This window comes from Lacerta agilis, chromosome 4, assembly GCF_009819535.1.
Source record: "Lacerta agilis isolate rLacAgi1 chromosome 4, rLacAgi1.pri, whole genome shotgun sequence".
Classification (NCBI taxonomy): domain Eukaryota; kingdom Metazoa; phylum Chordata; class Lepidosauria; order Squamata; family Lacertidae; genus Lacerta; species Lacerta agilis.
Genome location: NC_046315.1, coordinates 57,164,052 through 57,190,544, shown reverse-complemented (window position 1 = coordinate 57,190,544; position 26,493 = coordinate 57,164,052). Strand labels below are relative to the sequence as shown.

Genomic DNA, 26,493 nt, shown 5'->3' with positions numbered 1-26,493 from the left:
GCCAAAACCTCACCAATTGTCAAAGACAGTAACTGTTCTTCTTGACTGCTTCTCATCGTGCACTTTATCTATGCATGATCTACTTAAAACTCTGCTTCTTTTCTAGGTCAGGCTCTATTCAATGTTTTTTTACTAAATGTAAATACATTTTACCTCTGAAATGTGTGTTTTCTTCAGTATTCTCCTTTAACATAATCTGGATACAAGGAGGGGTGGTACTGAAGGCTGACCTGTCTGTGTGGACTAGGGGTGAGTGAATTTGTCAATTTCGGTTTTTCTTAGTTTCTCATTTTCCCACGCTGGAGTTCAGTTCTCTACATTTTCACATCAAAACAAAATAAAATAAAAAATTCTTTCCAGTAGCACCTTAGAGACCAACTAAGTTTGTTCTTGGTATGAACTTTCGTGTGCATGCACACTTCTTCAGATACACTGAAACAGAAGTCACCAGACCCTTAAATATAGTGAGGGAGTGGGGAGGGGTATTACTCAGAAGGGTGGTGGGAATGGGTGAATTTTCACATCAGTTTGTCATATATATTTTTAGAGGCCACATGAAAATTCATGAGAGTTTTAGTGTGACTTCTAATATACACATTTCTGCTTAATATGTGCATCTTTGCAAAGCAGTTTCCCCAAATGGAATGCACTGTTGTGTGCTGTTTTAATATCTGCATTTTTGTACACATTACTTGGCCAGAGAACTGCATTGCAAAATCCAGGAAAGTGCAAATATTCCTTTGGAATCTTATGTAGATTTGCCTTCAAATACAAACTGAATCATGTTTCTCCTTATCCCTAGTGTAGACAGAGGGGAATTTCTAAACAAATTAAAATCTTGGTAATACCCCCATTGTGATCAATGTTGCAAAATTAATGCGAATTTTCCATTTGTTACACAAAACTTTCAATCACCACATCTCATTTGTTAGATGGGGGAACTTTCTGATGAATAGGTTTATGACTGTTACACATGATATGCTGCTCTCTGGACTATGAGGGAGTGGCTGCCATTCAGACAGAGCTGGAAAGAGGTGGGAACAAGAAATAAGTGCATTCTTTGACATATATCAAACTTGATCATTGCATTCCAATGAAGAGTCCATCAATTTATTTATTGCATTAGCCATATGGCCATAGCACATAGTGAGAGACCAGGCAGTGACCTGTCACGATTATACATAGAATACTACAGATACAGTTAAAACATTAAGTATAAAATCATGCTGAGTAATACAGATAAAATAAGGAGCAATAACAGGGCATGTCCGGGCATGAAGAGTCAGTGTGGTGTAGTGGATAGAGTGTTGGACTAGGACCTGGGAGAGGAGGATTTAAATCCCGATTCAGTCATGAAGCTTGCTGGGTGACCTTGGGCCAGTCTAACCTACCTCACTGTTGTAGGATAAGACATGAAGTAGGAGAACCATGTAGACCACCTTGATCTCCCTGGGATGAAAATGCAGTAAAGTAAAAATATATTTATTTGAAGCAAATTCCATTTATTTTACCAGAACTGACTTCTGAACAGCAGCACACAGCCTGTTTATTTCAGAAGCACTCTTGTGACAACCAATCTAGTGTAAAATAGTTAATAAATTCAAGATTTCAATTTTATTCCATACTGAAATAGAAAACAATATTTTGATGGGCAGGCTTTGGATTTAAGACCACAACCTTATGGGGATTATGCGTTGCCCCTAACATTTATACGGTGCCTGTCAATTTTAGGTGCTCTAATAATAACGAATGCTAAATTGACATGAGAAAGCATTTCAAGCATTGCCTGAAACGAGAGTGATATTTTTAGTTGGCAGCTTAGTTTCTGCCATCTGGCTTTCTTTTTCCAGCTCTGTGATTTGTGACTCTGTTCTGCTGTCTTCTTATCTGACAGAGAGAGAGAGAGAGAGAGACAACAGGGGAGCTGTCCTGGAGAAAGGAACAATGCTCTTCTGCCTCCCACCCCCTGCCCACTGTCCTGAAACTTCGGCTCTTGTTGAATACCCTGTAGTTCCAACCATCCATGTAGACCAGTGGAGGGCAGTGCAGAGTAGAACCATGCAGCAAAATGAGGATAGATAGTGAATCATTTAATGAGCTGCTAGATCAGCATCTTACATTAATTTCACTGTTTTATAGTGCTATTCCTTAACACTCCATATCTGGTATTCAGTTATCTTTTTTGCATAGTAAGTAGACCCACTGGATTTAATGAACATGACTGGAAGGTTGGCGTGAAGGTGCTTCACGAGTAACGGAGCAGGAGCCCAAACAGTTTTATTGTAGTTTGTTGTGCAAACTATTTACAGTGCAGAGCAACAAAAAGGATGTCTGTCTCAGTCGCTGGCAGAATTCGGGAGTGGCCCCTTCTGGCTTCTCCCCCAGCATAATAACTTCGGCACCCCAAGTCTCCTCCTTGTGTTTCACTCCTCTGCGCAGCTGGGGTGCCAGAAATGGCGTGCCTCCCTCCTGACCAGCCGGGCAAGGTGGGCGCAGGGTCTCAGCAACATCCCCAAGCCCTCTCCCTGCCAGGCTGCCTGCTTGTGGTTTCTGGCTAGAAGAGGTGCTGGGGCTCTCAGTGGCATCCCTAAGCCCCCTCCTTGCCTGGCTGGTTCCTTCCCTCTCCTCCCCACTGGAGGTGTGGCGGTTTCCCCCTCTGGAAGAGGTACTGCTGCTGAATTGGCATCGGAGCTCTCTGTATGCTAATGGACCCTCCGTTCCTCTCAGTGGGCCAGGTGGCAGTTCCCTGACAGTGACAAAATTAGGTCTGTTCATTTCAATGGGTGTGTGTGTATTACAAACAAATGTCAACAACTGGTGTATATGAGAGTAAAACTTAGTTGAATACTACCCTGTGTGCAAACTGTGTGCAAACTGCGAGAGGCAGTGAAGGATAGGCGTGCCTGGCATGCTCTGGTCCATGGGGTCACGACTGAACGACTGCACAACAACAACAACAATCCTGTGTGCCTCACATGCGTTATCTTTGTAATCCATACAATGCACCTATGTACTTAGGCCTATGTACTTAGGCCAGTTATAAGAGACCCAGATGGTGCTGTGGGTTAAACCACAGAGTACAGGGCTTGCTGATCAGAAGGTCGGCGGTCCAAATCCCTGCCACGGGGTGAGCTCCCGTTGCTCGGTCCCAGCTCCTGCCCACCTAGCAGTTCGAAAGCACGTCAAAGTGCAAGTAGATAAATAGGGACTGCTCCAGTGGCAAAGTAAACAGCGTTTCCGTGCGCTGCTCTGGTTTGCCAGAAGCGGCTTTGTCTTGCTGGCCACATGACCCGGAAGCTGTCTGCGGACAAACGCCGGCTCCCTCGGCCTATAGAGCAAGATGAGCACCACAACCCCAGAGTCGGACACAACTGGACCTGATGGTCAGGGCCCCTTTACCTTTACCTTACTTAGACCAGTTATATAGTGTATCAAAGAAACAGCATCATATTGTCAGATAATGCATCTGATGAAACAGATTGCGGCCAGTGGGAGCTTATGCAATAACAATACATTTGTTTGCTCTTTAATGTGCCACAAGATTCTTCACTAATAAACCTTGGGGTGGAAGGAATGAGGATAGTGGTTTCTTGGATGCAGTAAGTTTATGGCCCAGTTGAGAATTGTAACATCTCCTGCCTCATGCTGTTAACCATTATGCTTGCTCTCTTGCAGGTTTTGTTTCTGTTGCACGCTCAGGACAAACACTGTACAAGTGTTACATGGAATCTCAGAATTGCTTCTGTGTGCCAGCTTTTCTACAGGCAGACTATAATGTGCAGTGGATCTTTAGACTGCTTCTCAGGCAAAATATGCCCCCCCCCCAGCGGTTTACAAATTATTTGTTAACACATGCACTATACAATATAATATTAAAGCTATTTTTATACACCCATTTCCTTCACAGCACTATTAAAAGACAGTGTGAGTCATACAATAATAATGATCAGCATAATTATAATATTTCAGAGCCAGACTACAATACATTCCTGCAGCCAAAGTCATAATTATTATTTTTTTTGACAGAATTGGGAAGGAGGTGACTGTTTTAATGTCTTTTTCAAAGCAAAAAGGGGCGGGGATCTGATATCTTGTTTACAGACACATCACAGCAGATATACTGGCAGGCGCAGAGCCCCCTTCCACTGCATTTTCCTCTCCATCACAGCACTGATTTGGCTGGGGCGGTTGTCTGGTTGCTGGGGGGAAATGTCTCGGACCTGGCACCTAGGGCAATTCAGCACCTCTGGACTAGATGCAGCCTCCAAAACTGCTGATCCATTTGTATGGCGGTGTGTATTGCAGGAAGCTACTTCAAATTCTTGGGAAGTAGACAATAAGAGAAATTCCTTTGTGCATAAATGAAGGTGCAACAAAAGTAGAATTCAAAAGATTAGGTTATCTTGTATCTCACCAAATGTTCTGAAGCTCAGGGTGGAGGGAGACAGGGAATTAAGCAGTGAACTTGCCTGAGATAACAAATTATCAGGTGACGGCAGTTCCTAGTGTTGCACCATTTTTGTTACTGTACTCAAAAGTTTATATCAAAATCTGCTTGGGGCTGGCGCAGGGGTTGGATGGTGTTGGATGGGGTGCATAAGGCTGCGGATGGAGGGTGGAGTTGGTGGAAATCCTCTCCCCCGCCCCACACCAAATGAGCAACACAATCCAAGCCGTTGACTATAGGAGGAAACAAGCACATTCATTCCTACAATTCCTTTCATTCAACAATTCCTTTCATTCATTTTACTAATGTGAAAAGGCTGGCATTAGAAACACATATGATGTATAAGTGATTAGCTAATTGCATGCAAACCGAAATAGGGAAATAGGCTGTGCCAAGCCTGTAAGCTTTCACTTCCTGGGGGGGGGGGAAGTCCCCAAAACTCACATACCTCAGAATGATCTGTTCAGTGTCTCTCAAGCAGCGATCAGAATGGGCAACTGGATAGAAAATGAGGGACTTTCCATATTTGTCATTGTAAGTACAATAATAATTTTTAATAAGACTATTTTTTCTTTCTTTCAGTGATTGCCATTGGTTTATTTTCATGCAAACCTCTTCATCAATAAAAGTTATTTTATATATAAAATAAAATAAAAGGCATTGGGTTGTATCCAACTACATTCCACTCTGAAATTAATGTACCTCAGCAGATCTATTCTGTGTGTGACCAGCATGAGATACAACCCCTAATGTCTCAGAATTAAATGCCTTAATGTGATGGAAAGCAAGCATTCAGAATGAGGAGATTCGTCAAAAGGCTTGCATAAGAATATTTGGTCTGTGAAAAAAACAACATTGAATTGAAATGTAAGAAAATATTGTAGCTTTTAAAAATATTTAGTTAGTTTAGCTTGATTGAAGGCAATCAATATTTAATTGGAAGGGAGGGTAAACTATGTCGGGCATGGAAACCACAGGTTACAGAAGTTTTCCGCCTTTCTGACGATGTTCTTGATGCTACCTTTCAACCAAAAATCCATTAATGCGATTAACATAGCTGTCAACCTTTCCCTTTTTTAAAGGGAAATTTCCTTATCCGAATAGGATTCCTCGCAAGAAAAGGGAAAAGTTGACAGCTATGGCGATTAATCTAGCCATGGGTAATAGAAGGGGCTCAAAGTCTCAGAAAGTAGAATTATGTATGAACTTTTAGAATCTGTGTTGTACACAGATGAGTAGTTTTAAATACAATGTGTGTGTTATTGTACAGTATTTTCTTTATGCATTTGGTTTTAAATATATATAACCTTTGTGTATGTTTCGGAACTGAACATCACTTTAATAAAAAATTTCTTACAAAGCTGATAAATAAATGGGGGGGGGGCTACACTACACATGAAATACTGTATACTATCCCTAATTTGCAATTTACCACTTATATTTTAAATTTTTTTATTAAATAACAATCTCATTGTTTAATATGCACAGTCATCACATGGAACTGATAATTATCAGACTGTTTAGATTATTCAGGTTGAACAAGAACTGATGTCAAAATTCCTGAGATGTTCAAACTAGCTTTGACAAATCTTTGAAAAGTTGTGCTAGTCTCACGTTAAAAACTGGTATGATTTATGACTGGAGAAAGGGGTATTTATCAGAACATGGAAGATTTCCTCATAACCATGGGTGTTTCAGGGCTAGTTCCACATTTGACGAGGCTTCTGTTAAGTTTCCTCTGGAGAAACAACTTTCTGCATCAGTAGGCTTCCTAGGGTGGCAGCAGGGTGGCCATCCATGCCAGAAAAGTTGGCACCAGCATTTACCGGTATTAACACCCTTGAGGTGGCGATGCTATGCCAGGGGGTGTTGTTGAAAATGCAAATGGCTACACACACACACACACACACACACACCCATCCCCACTCCTAGGGCAGTTGTCAGTACAGTTGAGGTCCTAGCTGCTTCCCAGGGGTGTTGTGAGCATTTTCGTTTTGCCAAATTTTAGACAATTAATTTGATCCAGTCCTGATCATTTGTTCTGTATTTTATGTTGTTTCGGTTATTTTATTGTACGTTGCCATGATTATTATTATTTAAATGAGTGGGTGTTTTATAAATAATAATAAAAAGCACTCTGTTCCCTCCTCTATAAGCAGGAAGAACAGACTCAAAAGCGTTCCAGTTTAAACACTTGATTTCTCAGCAACTGAAAATAAATTAAGATCATACCTCCCCCCCCCCTTTAGATTGTGTGGCTGGCTATCAACATCTTCCTCTTCTGGTGGTACTATTTAGTATATGACCTTGGAAGGGAATACATCTATACAAGAGAACTTCTTGGGGTAAGTACTAGATGTATATTTACTGTACCTCTATCAAGAGAATGTTAATTTATGCTGCATCTCAGGCCTCCTTAACTGAGAGTAGGTAAGGCCCATTGAATTCAACAGGACCTACTGCTGAGTTAGACATAGACCCCACCTGCACTAGACATATGAAGCAGTATCATACTTTTTAAAATAGTAATTGCTCCCCCACTCCTAACTGTAGTTGGTTTCCTGGCAACTCTGAGAATGCATGGGAAGTGGGGGGGGGGGGTTTGACTGACATGACATCATATAATCTCCCTGCAGACAAATTGGGATAAATGACCAATAAACAGGTAATCCTAGAGCAGCCTTTCTCAACTTTGGGTCCCCCGATGTTTTTGGACTACAACTCCCATCATCCCTGACCACTAGTCTTGCTACCTAGGGATGATGGGAGTTGTAGGCCAAAAACATCTAGGGACCCAAGGTTGAGAACCACTGTACTAGAGCAATCTTGGTTTCAACTTGACTATTCAAAAATATAGCAGTCCGGTATGTTCCCACCCATTCACTTTTAAGCAATCATAGAAGTCCCAGTATGGCCACTTCCCTTCCTTGCTTCCATTTCCCATTTTCTTCTCTCACTTCTTGTCAGAATCAACTACCAAGCCAGCTGTGACTCTCAAAAAGATGTTTGTTATTTTGAAATGACTGTGGTGATTTGGCAAGGCCTCCAGAGATCAGTTGCAGGAACATTATGCAAAGGTTCACCTAAGATCAAATTAGATGTTCTTGGTCTAGGCAACTCTTATCAGACTCAGCTAGCATGGCCAGTGGTCAAGGATTATAGGAATTGTAGTCTCACAATATCTTGAAGGCCACAGGTTCCCCACCCTTCGTGTGGAGACTGTATTTTTCAATTTCATCATCTTCCAAAACAGTTTTTAATTAAAAACTAAACGAAGAAAAATACCACACTTAACATATGAATAAGTGTCTGTGCTATTACAACAGGTTTAAGTTCCCCTGTGGGATAGATAGAAACCAAACACAAGAAGAAAATTCCTTCACACGTACTCACTCATTCCAAGTTTGCAACAAAGTTTTATTTTAAACTCTGTGGGGGGGGGGGTAGAGCAGGGTTGGCCCCACTGGTAAGCAGAGTAAAGTAGCTGATTTGGGGCAATATGAAAGGGAAATTAATTATTAATTATTTTATTATTATGATGTATTTACTCACAGTGAGAGTAACTTTTGGAATTTATGCCTCAATTGCCAAAAGTAACTTGGCCTGTCTTGGGTACTGTATACCTTGACTTGGGGCCTGGGTGTCAGGAGGGGCATTTCTGCCTCAGGCAGCAAAATGTATTGGACTACCTCGATGGGGTGAATTTCAAGGTACATCAAAATGGAGTGCAAAGAAGAGGGGATTTTGGGGGGAGCCTGGTCAGACCCCCCCCCTTCTGCTTAAGCATGTGTTTTTAGTTATTTCCCTTCCCACGTCAAAAGAAAGGTAACTTTTCTTTTGAGGTGAATACTGTAAGAAAATGTTTCGTTCTGGGTTCACTTAAAATGAATTCATCCCACCAGCTGAGGTGGCAATTTACCAGGTAATATTATTGCCTCCATTAGAGGTATGGAATTCACCTGTGGTATGTATGTATACATATTACCAGATATGTATGAGAGATGTGTTATCTTCTGCTAAATCTGATCATGTAAATTAGCTTTCTATAAACCATTTTGCAACAGACGATCTGTCCTTCCCTTTAGCCCAATTCTCGTTTTCTTCATGTCCATATATACTGGTCTGGCATCCTTAACGTTGGTGCACCTGGTACATAAAGGTTCAGATTAGTTTTCTACCTGTCTTCCAATGCATTCTTCAGATAATGCCGCTTAGTTAATTTGAATCCTGTTGTCTTACATTTTAGCCTTTCCTGGCCCTGGCTCGGGCACCTGCAGCATGCCTGAATTTCAACTGCATGCTGATTCTGCTTCCCGTCTGTCGAAATCTGCTTTCCTTCCTCAGAGGCTCCAGTGCGGTAAGATGGAGAAGTATTTTCCATTGTTAGTGATAGTAAGCAACCTACAAAATTGTGCTTGTTTAGTGCAACTTTCGTTACAATGATTGAAGCATCTGTGAACATATTCACCTGATCTGTTTCTGTGATGAAAGTGTGAGAACATTCAGTGTTGATTCATACTTTTTTCTGTCCTGTTGACACAAAATGCAGGAGAGCTTTCAAAATATGTTTGTTCCCTGTCAAGAAAAACTCCAGATATTACTGCTTTTACACAGTTGCCTTCACACACTGACAGCCAGCCAGGACAGAACTGGGGCAGGGGGGCTACAATTTTGAGAAGACCTACTCTGTGTCCTCCTGGTTAGAGGCAAGGGGGACCCTTTAGTAAAGATTATTGAAATGGGACCTACATTTCCCATCTGCCCTGGGCCTATTCCGAGCTGTGCATTGCCCTGCAGCCAGCATGCACACAAAGGGAAGCTGCAATCACACTTTGCTGGCAAGTGCGCAAGCATGTTAAACATTAGCAGAAGGCAAGGGGGGGGGGAATCTTCACCTGACTTTCAGTAGGTTGCATCACTCAACCTTACTGAGAAGCAGAGAGGGAGCGGTGAAGCAGCAATGAGGTTGGTGCAGTGCAAATCAGAGGCCAGATGAGCCCCGCTGCCCCAGTGTGCCACACATGCAATTCGTGTTCTCATCCTGAGGTAAAGTTCTTAACCCAGTGTGGTGTAGTGGTTAAGAGCGGTAGACTCATAATCTGGGGAACCGGGTTCATGTCCTCCGCTCCTCCACATGCAGCTGCTGGATGACCTTGGGCTAGTCACACTTCTTTGAAGTCTCTCAGCCCCACTCACCTCACAGAGTGTTTGTTGTGAGGGAGGAAGGGAAAGGAGAATGTTAGCCACTTTGAGACTCCTTTGGGTAGTGATAAAGCGGGACATCAAATCCAAACTCTTCTTAACCCGAGGTACTACTTCTGTGTTAGCGGAGTCTGTAACCTGAAGCGTTTGTAACCCAAAGTATTTGTAAACTGAGGTACCACTGTACAGTGCTTTCCAGAAATATGGTGTGCTTTGGTGGATTCTTCTCTTTGGCAAAAGGAATTCTCTGCCTGATAATTAGGCAGCATTTGCCTATAACTTGCACTGTAATGTAATAAGCACCCAGTATCTCATGGGAGCCCAGCCACTGCGGTTCTTACTAAGAAATAGTATTCCTGCCTCATCACTCTTTCTTCACTTTATTTCCCCCCCAATTGTTTTGATTACTTTTGAGCTTGTTAAATCTATCATTAACCCAGGGCCGACACACATAAATTTAGAAACTATATACAGGTATAAGAAAGCAAACATGCTCAACAATTATGTATTTATTACAAAAACAAATAGTCAGACCATGCTAGTTGTATCAGGTACTGGTAATGCAAGCTCCACTGCCACCCATAAGTAGGCTTCCTCATTCACTTAAGTGGTGGTATCAGCTCTGCATACAGAGGAACACACTTAGCAAATTTAGGATCTGGCTACAAGAAACTACTGGATTGGATCAAATGTGTCCATTCTTTATAAGACAGCGTAGCAAAGAAAGAGATAGTCATGCACTGTGTGTGCTTTTTTCTGTTTTAAGCCTTCGTTTTTCCAGTGTCATCTTGAATTCAAAAATACACGGTATGCATTTGATTTAGCAGAGTTGCATGGAATAAGATTCTTCTTAGTTTTAGCAAAGCAGCTTCTAATACCATTGACCATAAAAGCCATATTACTCAGTATCTGTCCAAGCTAAATCAGGGAACAGGGAACTTCCTTTACTAGCAGAACTATGGGGGGGGGGGAATAGTAACTTCTACATTTTCCAATAAGATTTTCTTTACTGAGTGAGACAAAAGCAGAAATAATGGTTACATGAACACCAAATATCCACCCTCTCAGATTCTCGTTTGTTGCTCGGTCATTACAGTACATGGGTTGACAAATTGTGGCTGTTCATTCAGCACCCTGTCTGTTTGTTTACTAGCTTTTGAAACCACCCTACAACAAAAGGTTCTAGGCTGGTTTACAGTGATAAATAAATAAAAAAACCATTACATGCAAAACCATAAAATACAGTTCAGACAGTAAAACAACAAGGAATCAGCTGATATATAAAACCACAGAATCAGAGAGTTGGAAGGGACCCAAGGATCATCTAGTCAAACCCCCTGCAATGCAGGAATATCAATGAAAGCATACATGACAGAGGTCCATCCAACCTCTGTTTAAAAACCTCCAAGGTAGGAAAGTCCACCACCTCTTGTGGGAGTCTGTTCCACTGCCGAAGAGCTCTTACCACCAGAAAGTTTTTTCGAATGTTTAGTCGGAATCTCCTTTCTTGTAACTTGAAGCCATTGGTTCGAGTCCTACCCTCCAGAGCAGGAGAAAACAAGCATGCTCCCTATTCCATGTGGCAGCCCTTAAGATATTTGAAGATGGCTGTCATATCTCCCTCTCAGTCTCCTGATATATGCAAAGTTAATGGTAGTTAAAACTGTTTTCAGAGCCTGCAGGGGTCGAAAGGTGTTTGCCTGGCACTGTGAAGAGAAGAGAGGTACCTAGGGAGACTCTGTAGAGAGACAGTTCTATCTTGGCCACAACCAAGATAGTTCATTCCTCGGCTGACACCAGCCTCAGACTGGCAGGCAAGGAGCCCTGGAGGATGGTCTTTGTCCATCAGCAGGTTCATATGGGAGCAGGCACTCCGTAAACATGCACTTTAAACCAATTATCAGCTATGAATGAAATACCAGTTTGTTATGTTTCCCAGCAAGGGATGATTCTGCATTGTGTTGAAAATCCCCATTGAAGCTCTTTAGGAAAAAATAGTATATCATCTAATTCAAGACTGAATAATAGCTTTCATTTTCTTACTTCAGTATTTGATTTTACAATGAATCTTCTTTTAATTAAGATATAATGTGGCTGGTATGAATTGGTTACTTCACTCCCCCTGGCCCGCCAAGGTGGCAGAATCATTTATTCTGAAAAGGTGGAAATGTACTGCTTCTTCACTGTTTTTATAGTAAAATTTTGAGTCAGAGGACATGGGAACACTTGCTAGCTTCTCTGGGTTGGTGAATGCAATGTTTTCTGAACCCCCAGCTAGGGATCCAGAATAAGCAAGCATACTCTCCTGCAAAAACTTCATCTCCATATTACATTGTTAATATACCAAGCTGGTTTTTAGCCACTTGGTTGTTATTGTTCTAGCAAGAAATAGCTTTGTTTATTAAATTGTAAGTTCACACTTCTTTCACCAACAGGATCTCTGCTGAAACTTGGTAATATGCAAATAAATGTATGTAATCAGTTAAAGGCAGGTAAACAAATGGTTTGTAGCCTTTTTCCCCCAATAAGCATCTCATTAGAATGTTCCAGGCTTGGGTTAATCACTTCACACTTCCTCTTTTAAATCACTAGTGCTGCTCGGTGCGTGTCAGAAGACAGTTGGACAGGAACCTCACATTTCACAAGCTGGTGGCCTGGGCGATTGCACTCCATACCAGTAAGTGTTCTGAAACTCTGCATTAGGAAGAAGCATTCTCAAAGCGACAAGCATGAGTTTGGCCAAACTGCGGGAGGCAGTGAAAGATAGGCGTGCCTGGCGTGCTCTGGTCCATGGGGTTGCGAAGAGTCGGACAGGACTGAACGACTGAACAACAAATGAGTGTAGCACTTTGCAGGAAGGGTTCAGAAAGTGAAGGTGAAGGAAGGTGTCAGTGGAGTTGTTTCTAGAAAATATTGGGGCTGGGAAGAAAGTACCGTAAGTGTTTTCTAAATAATAAGGACATTTATTTATTAAGTGCTGCAAGTCACCAGAGCCTGGTTTAAACCATTAAAAACATAGGAATCCTGACCCTCCATAGCTATTTCCGTCACCTTTAGAAATACAAAATGAAGGGGGGAGGGAGAGGGTGGGGACCCAGATACAAGCCCACTAGGCTGTACTCTCATGCTCACAGTTCAGCGGGTTCAATGCTTTAGCACTAAGCTGGTGAAATCAGGAGGTTTTCCCTACCTTTGTCGTGTAATACTCCCTGCACAGTAAGTGCACTTGTTCACTCTGAAAGTTCTTATTCTTACTTCCTTTCACTTCTGCCTAAGACAGATACATGAAAGTCCCACTGAAGATTATGAAACTTGTTAAGTGCTGAAGTCTAATTAAAGCTGTTGCTGACAGCTGTGGTGGCCAGCAGATTTTTTGGGGTGGTGGTGGTGGAGAGCAGAAACAGTTTAAGAACCAAAGGCTGTATTCACGTCAGTTTATTCTGTTTTCATAACTTTCCCCTGTTAAATTCCACATGATGGACCATCACATGATGTTAAAACCACTTATGGAACTATTTTGAAAGATAGTGCAAGTTTAGTGCTCATTTCTGTGCTACTTTCTTCCGGGGGGGGGGGGGAACCTTGTTTGCAAATACCGTGTTTCCCCGAAAATAAGACATACCCATAATATAAGCCGTTGCAGGATTTCTATGCATTTGCGCAATATAAGCCATATCCCGAAAATAAAACATAGTGAGGCAGTGCCTCCCTTAAGACGGCCTGGATAGGCGTGGCTATGCAGTGTACCGACGCGGAGTGGTTAAAATAAGACATCCCCCCCCCAAAAAAATAAGCTATAGTCTGTTTTCTTGAGGGGGGGGAATATATATATATAAGACAGTGTCTTATTTTCGGGGAAACACGGTAGTATGGAAATGGGTGCTAAACTTGCTGGAAGTGGCTTTATGGTTGTGCAAAAACTTAAATATAATGTGGAAATGCACAGTTACGGAATCATTGTGAAAATGGAATAAACAGCCATGTGAATGCAACCTAATAATTCCAAGGTTTGTCACTTGTACTTTTTCCAAATCTCTGTTTCTGAGCGAGATGGGATCAGAACTAAGGACTAAGTTAACACCAAATATTCTTATTCCGCCCAAATGGTCTTTTGGCTGCCCCTCAATCCTTACAGCACAGGGTTTAACTAATTAATCTGTTGAATGGCCACAGTTCATTTAAAATAGGAGCAATCTTTCCTTTTGAAAGGGGCATGTCATAACATCTGTCAGGAAAAATAGGTAATTGACGTTTACTGTCTTGTGGTTTATTTAGATCTGATTAAATTTCTGTTGATGTCACCTTGTGTTTGTTTCATATTGCTATAAATTTATGTTTTGTGATTGTCTGATGGCCAGATACAAACAAATGAATCTGAATTGTAGCCCACAACATCTGGAGAGCAGCACATTGGCTACCCCTGTACTACATTATTCTAACACCTTTTGGATATTTGTTTATGTTTTTATTTTTAAGCAATCCATACAATTGCACATTTATTTAATGTTGAACGGTTGGTGGATGCTCGCAATGAAAATCAAAATACTCTTCAGACTGCGCTGTCTGATTTGGGAGATAATCCTGGAGAATCTTACCTGAATTTTGCACGAAAAAAATTACCGGTAAGCAATCACATTTCTAGGGAAACAATTAATTAGTGGTGGTTGCAAAGAGATAACTTTATTTCCTTCTGCAACTACTGCTGTTCCATTATAATGCTGTTTTCATCAAAACAGACTTAGTCACCCTGATTGATGACCATCAGGGAAATGTGACCCTGTTGGTTCTCCTTGACCTCTTAGCAGCTTTTGATACTGATGACCATGATGTTCTTCTGGAACGACTCAAGGAACGGGAGTTGGATGTACTTTATTACAATGGTTCTGCTCCTACCTACAGGGTTGCTACCAGAAAGTAGTACTAGGAGACCATTGCTCAGCACCATGGCTTTGGGACTGTGGGGTCCCACAATGTTTCATTCTATCTCATCTGCTAATTACCATCTATAATATGAAATCATTGGGAGCTGTCATCCAGGCATTTTGAGCAATGTCATCAGTATTTTGGTGGCACAATGCTGTATCTCTCCTTTCCACTGAAATCATAGAATTGTAGAGTTGGAAGGGATCTGGAGGGTCTTTTAGTCCAACCCCCCTGCAATGCAGGAATCTCAATTAAAGCATCCATGACAGATGGCCATCCAACCTCAGCTTTGAAACCTCCAAGGATTGAGAGTCCACCACCTCTTGTGGGAGTCTGTTCCACTATCAAATAGCTCTTACAGTCAGAAATTTCTTTCTGATGTTTAGTCAGAATCTCCTTTATTGTAACTTGAATCCATTGAGTTATAGTCTCAGGCACAGGAGAAAAGAAGCTTGCTCCATCTTCCATGTGACAGCCCTTTTGATATTTGAACATGACTATCATATCTTCTCTCAGTCATCTCTTTACCAGGCTAAACATACCCAGTTCCTTCAACCACTCCTCATAAGGCTTGGTTTCCAGACCTCAGGAGAGTCTGTAAAGATGCTGGGCAAGTGTCTGGAAGCAGTGACATATGGGGGCAATAACCTGGAACTGAATCCTGATAAGATGCAAGTGTTGTGGGCATATCTGGGAATTAGATATATGTTCTTGGAGGGACTGCACCTCCCTGAAGGAACAGGTTTGTAATCTGGGAGTAATCCTGGATTCTAACTTGTCACTTGTCAGTTTCAAGTGGCTTTAGTGGCTAGGGAGTACTTATGTTAATCTTAGGCTAGTTTACCAGCTGCGGCTGTCCCCGGATAGCCTGGTCTCAGGTATCCATACTCTAGTGACCTCCTTGCTTGGACTATGGTAATGCACGCTCCATGGGGCTGCCCTTGAAGACTGTCTGGGGGCTGCAGCTAGTGCAGACTGCAGCTGCTAGGTTGGTAAGCTCACTGGTTCTGAAAACACCGCACTGGTTGCCAGTGCAGTGGGGCCAGTTCAAGGTGTTAGCATATAAAGCCCTAAATAACATGAGACCCAAGTAGCTAAGAGAGCACCTCCACTGATATCAGCCATCATGGACCCTACAATTAGAAGGTGGGGCCTTGTTGATGGTAGTGCCACCAAGAGCTCCCCACATGGCACTGACTAATGACAAGGACTTTTCAGTGGTGGCTCTCCATTTGTGGAATGCCCTCCCTGGTGAAGTGCATCTGTCACCAACATTATTAACTTTCAGGAGGAATTTGAAAACATTCCTGTTTGCCTAGGCATCCCTGAGATTACTAGATGAGAGAATGTTCTAAAGTGTACCCATTTTCAGATATCTTAACTGTAGTTTTTTAGAATACTTTTTTATTTTAAAAGATTGTGGATATGTTTGCTGCTCTGCACTCCTTTGGGAGGAACAGCAGGAAACATATGTAACAAATAATCACAATCAATTGTTTTTCTTGTAGAACTTTATCCCCTCAGCTGTCTTGAAGAAAGAGATGCTGCACAATTCAGTGGTGAAATATTTGCTTTCGTTCCCATACTTTTCTGTTCACAGAGCCCTTACGGTTGTCTCTATGTAGCATTCACAACCCTGGCCGGCCTCAGTGGTGTTATCATTACACTGTGTCTTATATTAATTATCACATCATCTACTAAAACCATTCGAAGGTCATACTTTGAAGTATTTTGGTTCACCCATCATCTGTTCGTTTTCTTTTTTGCTGGTCTCATCATCCATGGAGTTGGGTAAGTATATATTTATTTTGATACTCCACTAAATAACTAGATGGAGATGGAGTCAGAGTACCTTTATTAGGACTAGCTAAAGATCACAGAACAATGAACTTTGTTCTCAGGATTCAGTCAGAGAACTCTTCTTCCAGCTAAATGTTAACAACCAGACATAGGAGGCAACTCCTAGGGGCTAAGGTCCCTTCGGTCCCTCCTCCAAAATATTTGAGGAGGGCACCCCCCCTCAAGTTCATGGGGATTGCCATTCAAATGGGGTGGTGTGCTGTGTCTTTTGATTATGCAGGTGGGGTTTACTTGGGGGCCCCAATATTTTATTCAAGTTGGCAGATAAGGAGGATGATCAGTGCACTTACTGAGCTGAAATGAAGCAAAAGCTTTCATTGACAACTGTCCAGTTCATCAGACATATACACATGGTTGCAGGAGGAGATCAGAAAGAAATGAAATGCAGAAAGCACACGTAGTGATCTTTATTCTGTTACTAACAGTGGCCATTCACAGGCACACAAAAAACAGTCACTGATACAAGTTAGACAACGCATGTAGAAAGATAAAATTATTTGTCCGGACTTAATCCAGAAACGATAGAACCGCTCTGAAGTTTCTTTGTTCAGGATGCAGTGTCCTGGGAGTTGGAAATGTTCCCACTGCTGGTTTTTTGATATTGCCATTTCTGGTTTCAGATTTGGTTCGATTTATTCTTTTGCATAGAGAATGACCTGTTTGTCCTATGTAGAATGCAGAAGGGCATTATATGACATTGGGAGATGAGCAAGTCAATGAACCTCTTAAGTTGTGGGTGACATTATTAAGTCCTGTAATAGTGTTGCCAGAGTAGACTTGGGAATATCATTACAGGACATTTATTATTATTATTATTTCCTTCAACCTTCATCAAAGGGTTCCAGGATGGGTTAAAAGGTGAAGGTAAAGGAACCCCTGACCATTAGGTCCACTCGCGGATGACTCTGGGGTTGTGGCACTCATCTCGCTTTATTGGCCGAGGGAGCCAGCATACAGCTTGCGGGTAATGTGGACAGCATGACTAAGCCACTTCTGGAGAACCAGAGCAGTGTATGGAAACGCTGTTTACCTTCCCGCCGGAGCGGTACCTATTTATCTACTTGCACTTTGACATGCTTTCGAACTGCTAGGTTGGCAGGAGCTGGGACCGAGCAACGGGAGCTCACCCCGTCGCGGGGATTTGAACTGCTGACCTTCTGATCTGCAAGCCCTAGGCTCAGTGGTTTAACCCACAGCAGTTCAAAAATTCAATATTATAAAGAAATCAAAACATATTATGATCATAGAAACAGGGTGGGCCCTGAAAACACCTGTCTTAGGTTTCAAAGGCCAGGGTGGAAGGAGAATCTAATAATGTCATCCACAACCTCAGAAGTCCATTCATTTGCTCATCTTTCAGTGTTGATATGTTCTGTCGTCTATTGCCAATGAACTTCTGCACTCTATATTCTTCATCAATCAAAGAATACATCTACACTGAAGATGATTTGAACTAGGTTTTGTGTCTCAAAATTAACTTTCCTAAAATTACACATTACAAAAAGCAGAACATACATGCTATGCCTACAAAATAAAACTGAATATATTTTATGTTATGATATGAAAGTAATTACTTTTAATTTTGGTTATTATCCATTATCAATATTGCTCATGTTGATTTTTGCTGTCACTCCCAGAAAAATTGTACGTAAACAGACTCCCAGTAGTTTGAGTGTCCATAATCCAGATACCTGTGCCAAGAATTATACCGTCTGGGGGGAAATACCTTCATGTCCTAAACCACAGTTTTCTGGAAATCCTCCTATGGTATGATCTGTTGTTTGTTTGTTTGTTTGTTTGTTTTAAAAATCTGGGCATTGAGACCATTGAAGATCTTAATTGGACTGTTTAGCAGCCAGATTACCACCAGAAAGGGCAAGAGTACTGTAATGTCAATAGATCAGGGTTCAGCCAGGTCAAGAATTAGTCATTCTCACACATTCAGTAAATTTGTATGTATTTACTGATGAAAAGGAAAGAAATAATAGATGTGCACTTTCAAGAGTAATTCTAAAAGTTAGATGAAGGGTAAGAACTCTCTTAACAGGAATAGATTTTAGAAATCAGCCCATTGTGAATGAAGTAACTTTCTAAAGAGACAAAGCACTTGCAGAAGTTCTCGTGAACATTGGCTGTGGTACAATGAGCCCTCCGAGTTAATTGCTGAAACCAGTTCCTGCATGCATAATGCAACCATATATTTATTTTACAGTATTTCATACATTACCGGTACTTTCTGTTCTTGCTTGTTAATTCTTCCTGTTCTGTTGACAGACTTGGAAATGGGTAATAGGCCCCATGATTCTATATGTCTTTGAACGGTTGGTACGGTTTTGGCGATCCCAACAAAAAGTTGTTATCACAAAGGTAAGAGTGATATAAATCAGCTTGCATGTTTCACTTGGCTTAAAGCGTTATTCATCCTGGAATTACCATAGAGTAACTCAAGGATGATAGGAATGTCACCTAAAGTTGATAGGAATGTCTCCTATATTTCAGAATTTGTTATCTGCATTAACGCAGTCAATATCTGTATAAAAAAAGAACCATTGCTCTATTGTAGTTTTCATTAAAATGTACATTGAATTCATCTGAAAGTTACAGTCCTGGTGAGAGACTAGTCCCTCCAAGTGTTGCTACTTTCCAGCGACAGTCCTGGATTTACAGAAGACATCCCAGTTTCTGATTTGATCCTGGAATGTCCAGTTTTTCCTTAGGATGTCCCTATTTTTTATCAAAGAAATGTTGGAGAGTATGGGAGACTGAAGAAAAAACTTCCCTATTGGCTAACAGGATTATGGCATCACAATTTAGTTTCCTTAGCTATTTCTCAAAAAGTTTGCACGTATTGAAAAAGGCAGAAAGGAAACCCCAGCAGAATGGCTGCAGTTTGATCAGTAATCACTGGGGAAACTAAATTGTGATGTCACAATGCTGTCATATAGAATAATTATATATATATATATATATATATATATATATATATATATATATATATACACACACACATACACACACACACACACACACACACACACACACACACATACACACGCCAAGTATTGCCTGCTGTGCTATACAGTCATACCTCATGTTGTGAATGCTGCGGGTTATGCATTTTCAGGTTGCGCTCTGCACCGAACCCAGAAGTGCCAGAACAGGTTACGTCTGGGTTTCGGTGCTCGCGCATGCGCAGAAGCACTAAATCATGCTTCATGCCTGTGCAAAAGCGTCGAATCGCAACCCGCACGTGCGCATATGCAGCACTGTGGGTTGTGGACGCTGCGAGTTGCAAATGCGCCTCCCACATGGATCGCATTCGCAATCCGAGTGTCCACTGTATTTTATTGCTGATGCTGTTTTAACTGTTAATGCTGTTGGCTGCATTTTAATATTTCTTGTCAGCTGTCCTGAACTCCTATGGGAGAAAGGGTAGGCATGAAAAATAAATAGTTGGGACCAAAGGCACTTCCAGGCTTTTGCTATTTTGTGGGTGGGGTTTGTTTGCATACTGGCAAATGTGGGTTCTTTAATTAAAGAAGATTTGCACAACAACAAAAACCCCTGGCCTTTCTGCAATTAGAAATATGCTTGAGAGGGTATCATATAGCCAACCTGCAAATAAATCAGAATGAATTCCAAACAAGCAGCTGACACCTGGACACAATCTGATACTAATAGCTGAGAAAAGAAGAAATCGCTGTTTATCCTCTGGAGAAACTGAATCCCATCTTGGGGGAAGGGCCATGGGTCAGTGGGAGACCATCTGCTTTGCATGCTGGAGGTCCTGGGTTCATTCCCTGGCATCTCAAGGTAGGGCTCCCCTGTCTGAGACCCTGGAGAGCTACAACAGGTCAATGCATATTATACAGTCTGAGGGAGGCTCCTACGTTCCAATGCTGGAAAGATGTTACAAACCATCAATATAATTTATTTATAAATCATTTACTGTATCTAAAGCACTACAGTTAATCATATATGTAGCACAGGACTTGGAAAGTGTTTGTCTTAAATTCTTCATTCAAATAATTATTTTTAGAGAGTAAATGGGCTTAGGATTTTGTGACCATTTTTCACAATTCTTTCGGCAAACCCATCCTGATGACCTGATGTAAGCTCAGACCATCCCATCCTTCCGGTGTTCTGAGAGCTTTACTTCCTGCATCCCAGGTTGTCACGCATCCTTTCCAAACCTATGAGCTCCAGATGAAGAAGAAGGGCTTCAAGATGGAAGTTGGGCAGTACATTTTTGTCAAATGTCCTGCAGTGTCCATGCTGGAGTGGCACCCTTTCACACTGACTTCTGCGCCTGAAGAGGATTACTTCAGCATCCACATACGTGTTGTTGGGGACTGGACAGAACGCTTGTTTCAAGTCTGTGGATGTGACAAGCAAGAATTCCAGGATGCTTGGAAACTGCCCAAGTATGTGCAGAATAAACATTTCATAGATTGGCTCAAGCTGCTGATGTGCTGCAAGTAATGGCATCACCTTCACTATAGGGAATATTCAGTGTGTGTTTGTGCTGGCCCATAAAACTCCTAGGGGCACAAAAGATCCACAGGATGCAACACAATGGGGCGGAAGGGGATCTTGCACCATTCCTACCAGCTGCCCACCATTGCCAGTATGGCACAATCACCCTCACATGGCTCAGTTACACTGTACAAGGTCAGTTAGTCCTAGTGCTGAGGTTGAGGCCTCAGACTGACTCAGGGAGATGAGCACAACAATGCAGTTGTTCTTACACCAGATTTTATAACCCGCCAGCACAGAAACCAAGCAGAGAGAGCTATCAGCTGCTAGGCTTAGTGGTCTGTTAACCTTAGATCTGCACACCGCAGTTACTTTTGGTCCTTGCCTGTTCATAAAAACCAGTTTTCTAAAAAGGCAATGTTACAAGATGGGTTCACTCTGGCATAAGGGTACATGCAACCTACTCCTGTGCATGCCTTGAGCTATTTTTGTAGCTGTGCTAACTCCTAGACCATAGGCTACTCCCTGTCTCAGCATTCATAGGCAAGTGGAACTAGTCCCTGAACAGTGCCACTGCAAGATTGGCTTGACTCTGACCTGTGCAACTATTGGATCATTAGAGTATGCATGGGCCAGTCCCAGTTGTTGTTGTTAACTGTGTTCTTACTGTTCTAGGATAGCTGTCGATGGCCCCTTTGGCACTGCTAGTGAAGATGTATTCAGTTATGAAACCGTGGTGTTGGTTGGAGCTGGCATTGGGGTCACCCCTTTTGCATCAGTCCTCAAGTCTGTGTGGTACAAATACTGCAACGATGCCTTAAACCTAAAGCTTAAAAAGGTTTGTTCCTGACATATTCCAAAGCATGTGACACTTGTTTCCTAGTGCTGAAAAGTGCATGGAAACAGAGATTGGGTAGTATATAAAGACAAGTGTTGGGCTTGATTCAGATCTGTATGTGTGAAAAAGGTGTTGTGAAACACTATAAATATTTAGTTTTATGTCCATATAAACAAACCTGGCCCTTTTCCCATTCTTAAGTCCATTTCTCCACACTTCTGCATCAGCTTGCTTCTTTTTTTAAGTCTCATAAAAATTATCAGCATTTTGGAGCACTATTCTACTAATATGCACATTTTTGTATGTAATTTTGTCTAATGTATTGTACACTTTTTTGCAAGCAACTTTCACTAAAATGATGCATGTTCTTTCTAATTCATATTTACAACACTTTCCTCAAATATACATAATTTTGGATACATTATTTGGCTGGAGGTATGGCATTGCAAAATTCAAAGATGAGTGAATTTCAAAGGACAAGTACATTTCAGCTCATGTATGTTTTAGGTGAATTCGCATTAAAGTATGATGCTCAACCCTCTCCCTACTGTTAGTTCATGTTGATGCACTTTCACTTCTACATCCAAGCATGGAGAACCCACAGCAGAGATTCAGCAGCATCTCTACCTCAGTCCCACTCCACAGTGGGTCCCTCTTTATATGCACACAGTGACATCCTCTATCATTTAAAATCTGATCTCTGTAATTGCAAGATCTATTGCTGTATGCAACCAGAGTGCTGTTTTGGGATGAGTATCAACATATTTATTTTTAAAATGTGTGCATACCACTTACATTCAAAAACAATCAGTGTGCAAAATATTAAAACATGCCCCATACAAAAGACAGTAAATAAAATGTCATAATATCAATAAAGTAACAGAAATATGGCTGGCTACTTCCTACAGTGACCAATAATATATGTTGCTGATATATACTGTAAATGCCTTGGGAGGCATTTATAAACAAGAGTATCTTAACAGGGGTAAAAAACCTAGGATCATAGTTGCATATCTGTTAACAAATTGTTCAGATCATAGAATTACATATATTTTGATTAACAACTATTGCAGTTCCCATTTGTCTTTCCATAAAGCAGCAGAATTACTTAGCTAGGGGTAATTCCAGAAAAACTTATGGTGGCAAAAACCATTCTTAGTTGAGCAAGCATTTAATTAATGCTTTATAGGATCTTAATATAACATGACTGAAAGCTACGAGAGCAGCACAAAATATTTTGAAGAATGCCTACTACCCCTTGCTACCCATTGGAGTCAGGTCTGAGTTTTCCCCTCACCTTGCCTGAATGTTATCCTTCATGCTGCAGAAGAGGGGACGTCTACTCATCATAGTTGCACTGTGCACATGGAATCAGTTCATTTTGAAAGGCTTCCTCTGCTTCTTCCTAGACAATAAAAGGTGGTCATTATTGTAGCCTTATACAATAATACTTTACTGTTGACCAATGTGATCATCAGAGGTAATCCAGAAAATTACATTTATGTCTTTTTTTGGGGCGGAGGGTTTTGGAGGAGGGGGAAAGGAAGAGAATGAAATCACCTAATTAAACACATAATCTAATATGCTAACCAGTTCCATCTTGCCCCTTCTAGATTTATTTTTACTGGCTCTGCAGGGACACTCACGCCTTTGAATGGTTTGCTGACCTCTTGCAATCAGTGGAGACTCAACTGCAGGAGAAGAATAATCCAGACTTTCTCAGCTACAACATTTATCTGACTGGTTGGGATGAATTTCAGGTAACTTCCTGCTGTAGTCCTTTCCAAGTAGTTAGATTCTTGGGAAGACAATGTAGTTACAGCAATCCTTCTCCCCACACCCACCCCAAAGTAAAAAACCCCATGGACACACTTCTGCAAACCTTATTCTCACAGTGATGTCAGATCTAACTCCACTTTTACTGGCTGCCACATGCTGGGTTCTAGTTATGAGATGCCACCACAAATATTTGAAGGGGGCATTTGCAATGGCGCACCAAAAGCTGAATTGTGTATGGAATGGTCATGTGGCCCATTTGACTGGCAACCAAAATTAACTGCCTTTCCTAACATACATTTGTGGCATCAATGGGATTTCTTCCCCATCCCATCAGTAATTGCAGCATGGGGTGATTTTGTTGCAATCTCAGGTGTATAATCACAGCTCTCTGCATGCAGCCCCAATAAAAATAGGGGTGGGCACACTTGCTATTAAATAAACAAAAAGAAAAAGAAAAAAGAAACTTACATAATGAGCCAGTACACAGTTAACATGACATGAAGTTAGTTCCTGAAAAAGAGCTGCCTGGTGGTAATTGAAGGAGGAAATGGATGGGCCAGATTCAAGTACCCCATTCCACTAGCAGGAAATAGTGCAAGGACTCCCAGTATAGATTTGGGGTTTTCCAGCCTCTCCCCACTGCATGTTCCTCCACATCTCCCTGAAATCTGCTTGGGGGCGGGGGCGGGGTTGCCTGATGGAACAATCTCCTTAGTGCTACATTGAATTCCACTCAAAGTGTATGGCTGGAAATGCAAAATATCGCAAGTCATGATAGGCCCCCCTCACTCAGTTATTCCAATTTCATCTGCTAGAACTGTGTTGTTCCACTGTTGAACTTCATTCTGCTATTTTAGGAGTATGGGTGTGTGTCTGTGTGTCTGTGTTTCTGTCTATCTTTTATCAGTCTCTCTCTCTCTCTCTCTCTCTCTCTCTCTCTCACTCACACACACACACACACACACTATCACCCTCTGAACCCTACAGCTATCTAATAAGGGCATTCTTTGCCTTCCTTTTTTCCAGGCTGCTCATTTCATGGTGCATCATGATGAAGAGAAGGATGTGATCACAGGCTTGAAACAGAAAACCTTATATGGGAGACCAAATTGGGAGAATGAGTTCAAAACAATTGCAAGTCAGCATGCAAGGTAAATTTGTTCCATAGCGCCTGCAGAATATGGCCTCACTTTTGCTGCTATTCGTTATCTGATGAATGGTTCACTCTTTTTGTCTCACCATGAGCCTAGTCAATTCAATATTTGGTTCCTTGAAAAATCAGCCATGGGTGCTAGCCACAATCTTGCTATGGAGTAACCCCACACTAGGGCTAGGCAATACTTGGTTTGCAACATTGTGATACAAATACCAGTATATGCTGATATATCACAATGACTGGAATTTATCTCGGCTGCTGCTTCCTGCCCTTGAACAAATTATTTAGCAGAAGTTAAAAACAACACCAGGTAAAATACATATTGTGGGGAAATTTTCATTTATACAGTGTTTCTAAACCTAAGCTTTTAGATTTTAGAACCTAAAAGTCAAAAGTTAAAAATGATTGCAGCTGTGGAATGTGGGTTGAATTCACACATGTGAAGACTTGCAAATAATAATAATAATAATAATAATAATAATAATAATAATAATAATAATTTATTATTTATACCCTGCCCATCTGGCTAGGCTTCCCCAGCCACTCTGGGCGGCTTCCAACAAAATATTAAAATACAATAATCCACCAAACATTAAAAGCTTCCCTTTTAGAAGCGAAATTTTTCTTATCTCCATAATTGCCTCGAACAGACTTATCAGGTAAGACAGTTCACACTTTTAGTTGTCTGATTTCAAGTGGTAATGGATGTGATATTGAATGATGAACAATTTGTACATGCATGTGTAATTAAGGTTGTAGCTGAATTTCATTTAAGGAAAGTGCAGGCTCACTGAAGATCAGATAATTTGGTTGATGATTCTAGTATGTTTTACTGTACATTATAAAAGCATAAACGTTACTTAGGAGTATTTGGCTTTAAAATGTGGTACCATCAGGCCCTGTAATATGTCTCCAGTTTATTTCTAGTACAGTTAATTTCTCCCTAGTTGTGTTACTGAAATTATATACTATATAAGGCACTTGCAAAACTGTAATTTCTCTTGCTATCAGTTCCAGGATTGGTGTTTTTCTGTGTGGACCTGAAGCCTTGGCTGACACCTTAAATAAGATGTGTATTAGCAATTCGGAAGCTGACCCACGAGGAATACATTTCATATTCAACAAAGAGAATTTTTGAACACACTTGAATGTTTGTTTGTTTGTTTCCAACAGAAAGCTACATCTTATCCTTAGTATTTGGGCACTATGGATCTTAATTTTGCTACATTGAGCTCTTGTCTCTCTGGAATTTCCCCAAAAGTTCCACATCTGCTTGCCTTGGCTTTTGCATTCTGTATAATTTGGCAGAAACCAAATATTGCATATTAGACTGCCTTAGGTTCTAATCCTATACACACTTATCTGAAAGTAAGCTCCAGTTTACTTAATGGGACTTTGTAATAAGTAGGCATTCCTAGGACTGCATTGCAGGTTTTATATTTCTGTTCTCATTTATTTTACATAAATAAGATTGAATTGCAAAGAACTAGAACATTTTAAGTATTTGTCATGGTTATGTTTTAAACTTCATAAAGGTGCTCCTCGGGTCCTAGTTTCAAGAGACACTCCGCTTTTGTTTTTATTATTTAACCATCACCCTTAATCATTAAAATGGAGGCATGGTGTGGTGTCTAGTGTCAAACATATTGCTCAACTGAGACATTGCATATTTTTGAAAGTGGCAAGAGTTCCACTTGTCTGAAGTTTATTTTTGGCAAGCCACATAAATAAACATTCCTGCAACTTCCTTCTGTGTCTTAGCCTTCTGATTCAATGTGAACAAATTTAAATGAAAATAAACATTACGTTTCA

The 26,493-nt window shown here is 41.1% G+C and overlaps 1 protein-coding gene across 1 annotated transcript; it reads left to right on the top strand.

The window, feature by feature from the left end:
• The first annotated feature begins 226 nt into the window (after positions 1 to 226).
• On the top strand, positions 227 to 26,493 carry LOC117045784 (cytochrome b-245 heavy chain). Its single transcript, XM_033147183.1, has 14 exons — positions 227 to 249; positions 4,915 to 4,981; positions 6,697 to 6,792; positions 8,694 to 8,804; positions 12,242 to 12,326; positions 14,126 to 14,271; positions 16,173 to 16,363; positions 18,070 to 18,199; positions 18,707 to 18,799; positions 20,603 to 20,856; positions 21,584 to 21,746; positions 23,360 to 23,506; positions 24,552 to 24,676; positions 25,693 to 26,493. The coding sequence occupies exons 2-14, from the start codon at positions 4,937 to 4,939 to the stop codon at positions 25,817 to 25,819; spliced, it is 1,713 nt and encodes a 570-aa protein (XP_033003074.1). The 5' UTR covers positions 227 to 249; positions 4,915 to 4,936; the 3' UTR covers positions 25,820 to 26,493.

Bases quoted from the DNA above. Each gene is read 5' to 3' on its own strand.
- LOC117045784 (XM_033147183.1), top strand. From the start codon at position 4,937: ATGGGCAACTGGATAGAAAATGAGGGACTTTCCATATTTGTCATT. The intron at 6,793-8,693 runs GTAAGTACTAGA...CTTACATTTTAG, and splicing joins ATACAAGAGAACTTCTTGGG to CCTTTCCTGGCCCTGGCTCG. The intron at 12,327-14,125 runs GTAAGTGTTCTG...TTTATTTTTAAG, and splicing joins GGCGATTGCACTCCATACCA to CAATCCATACAATTGCACAT.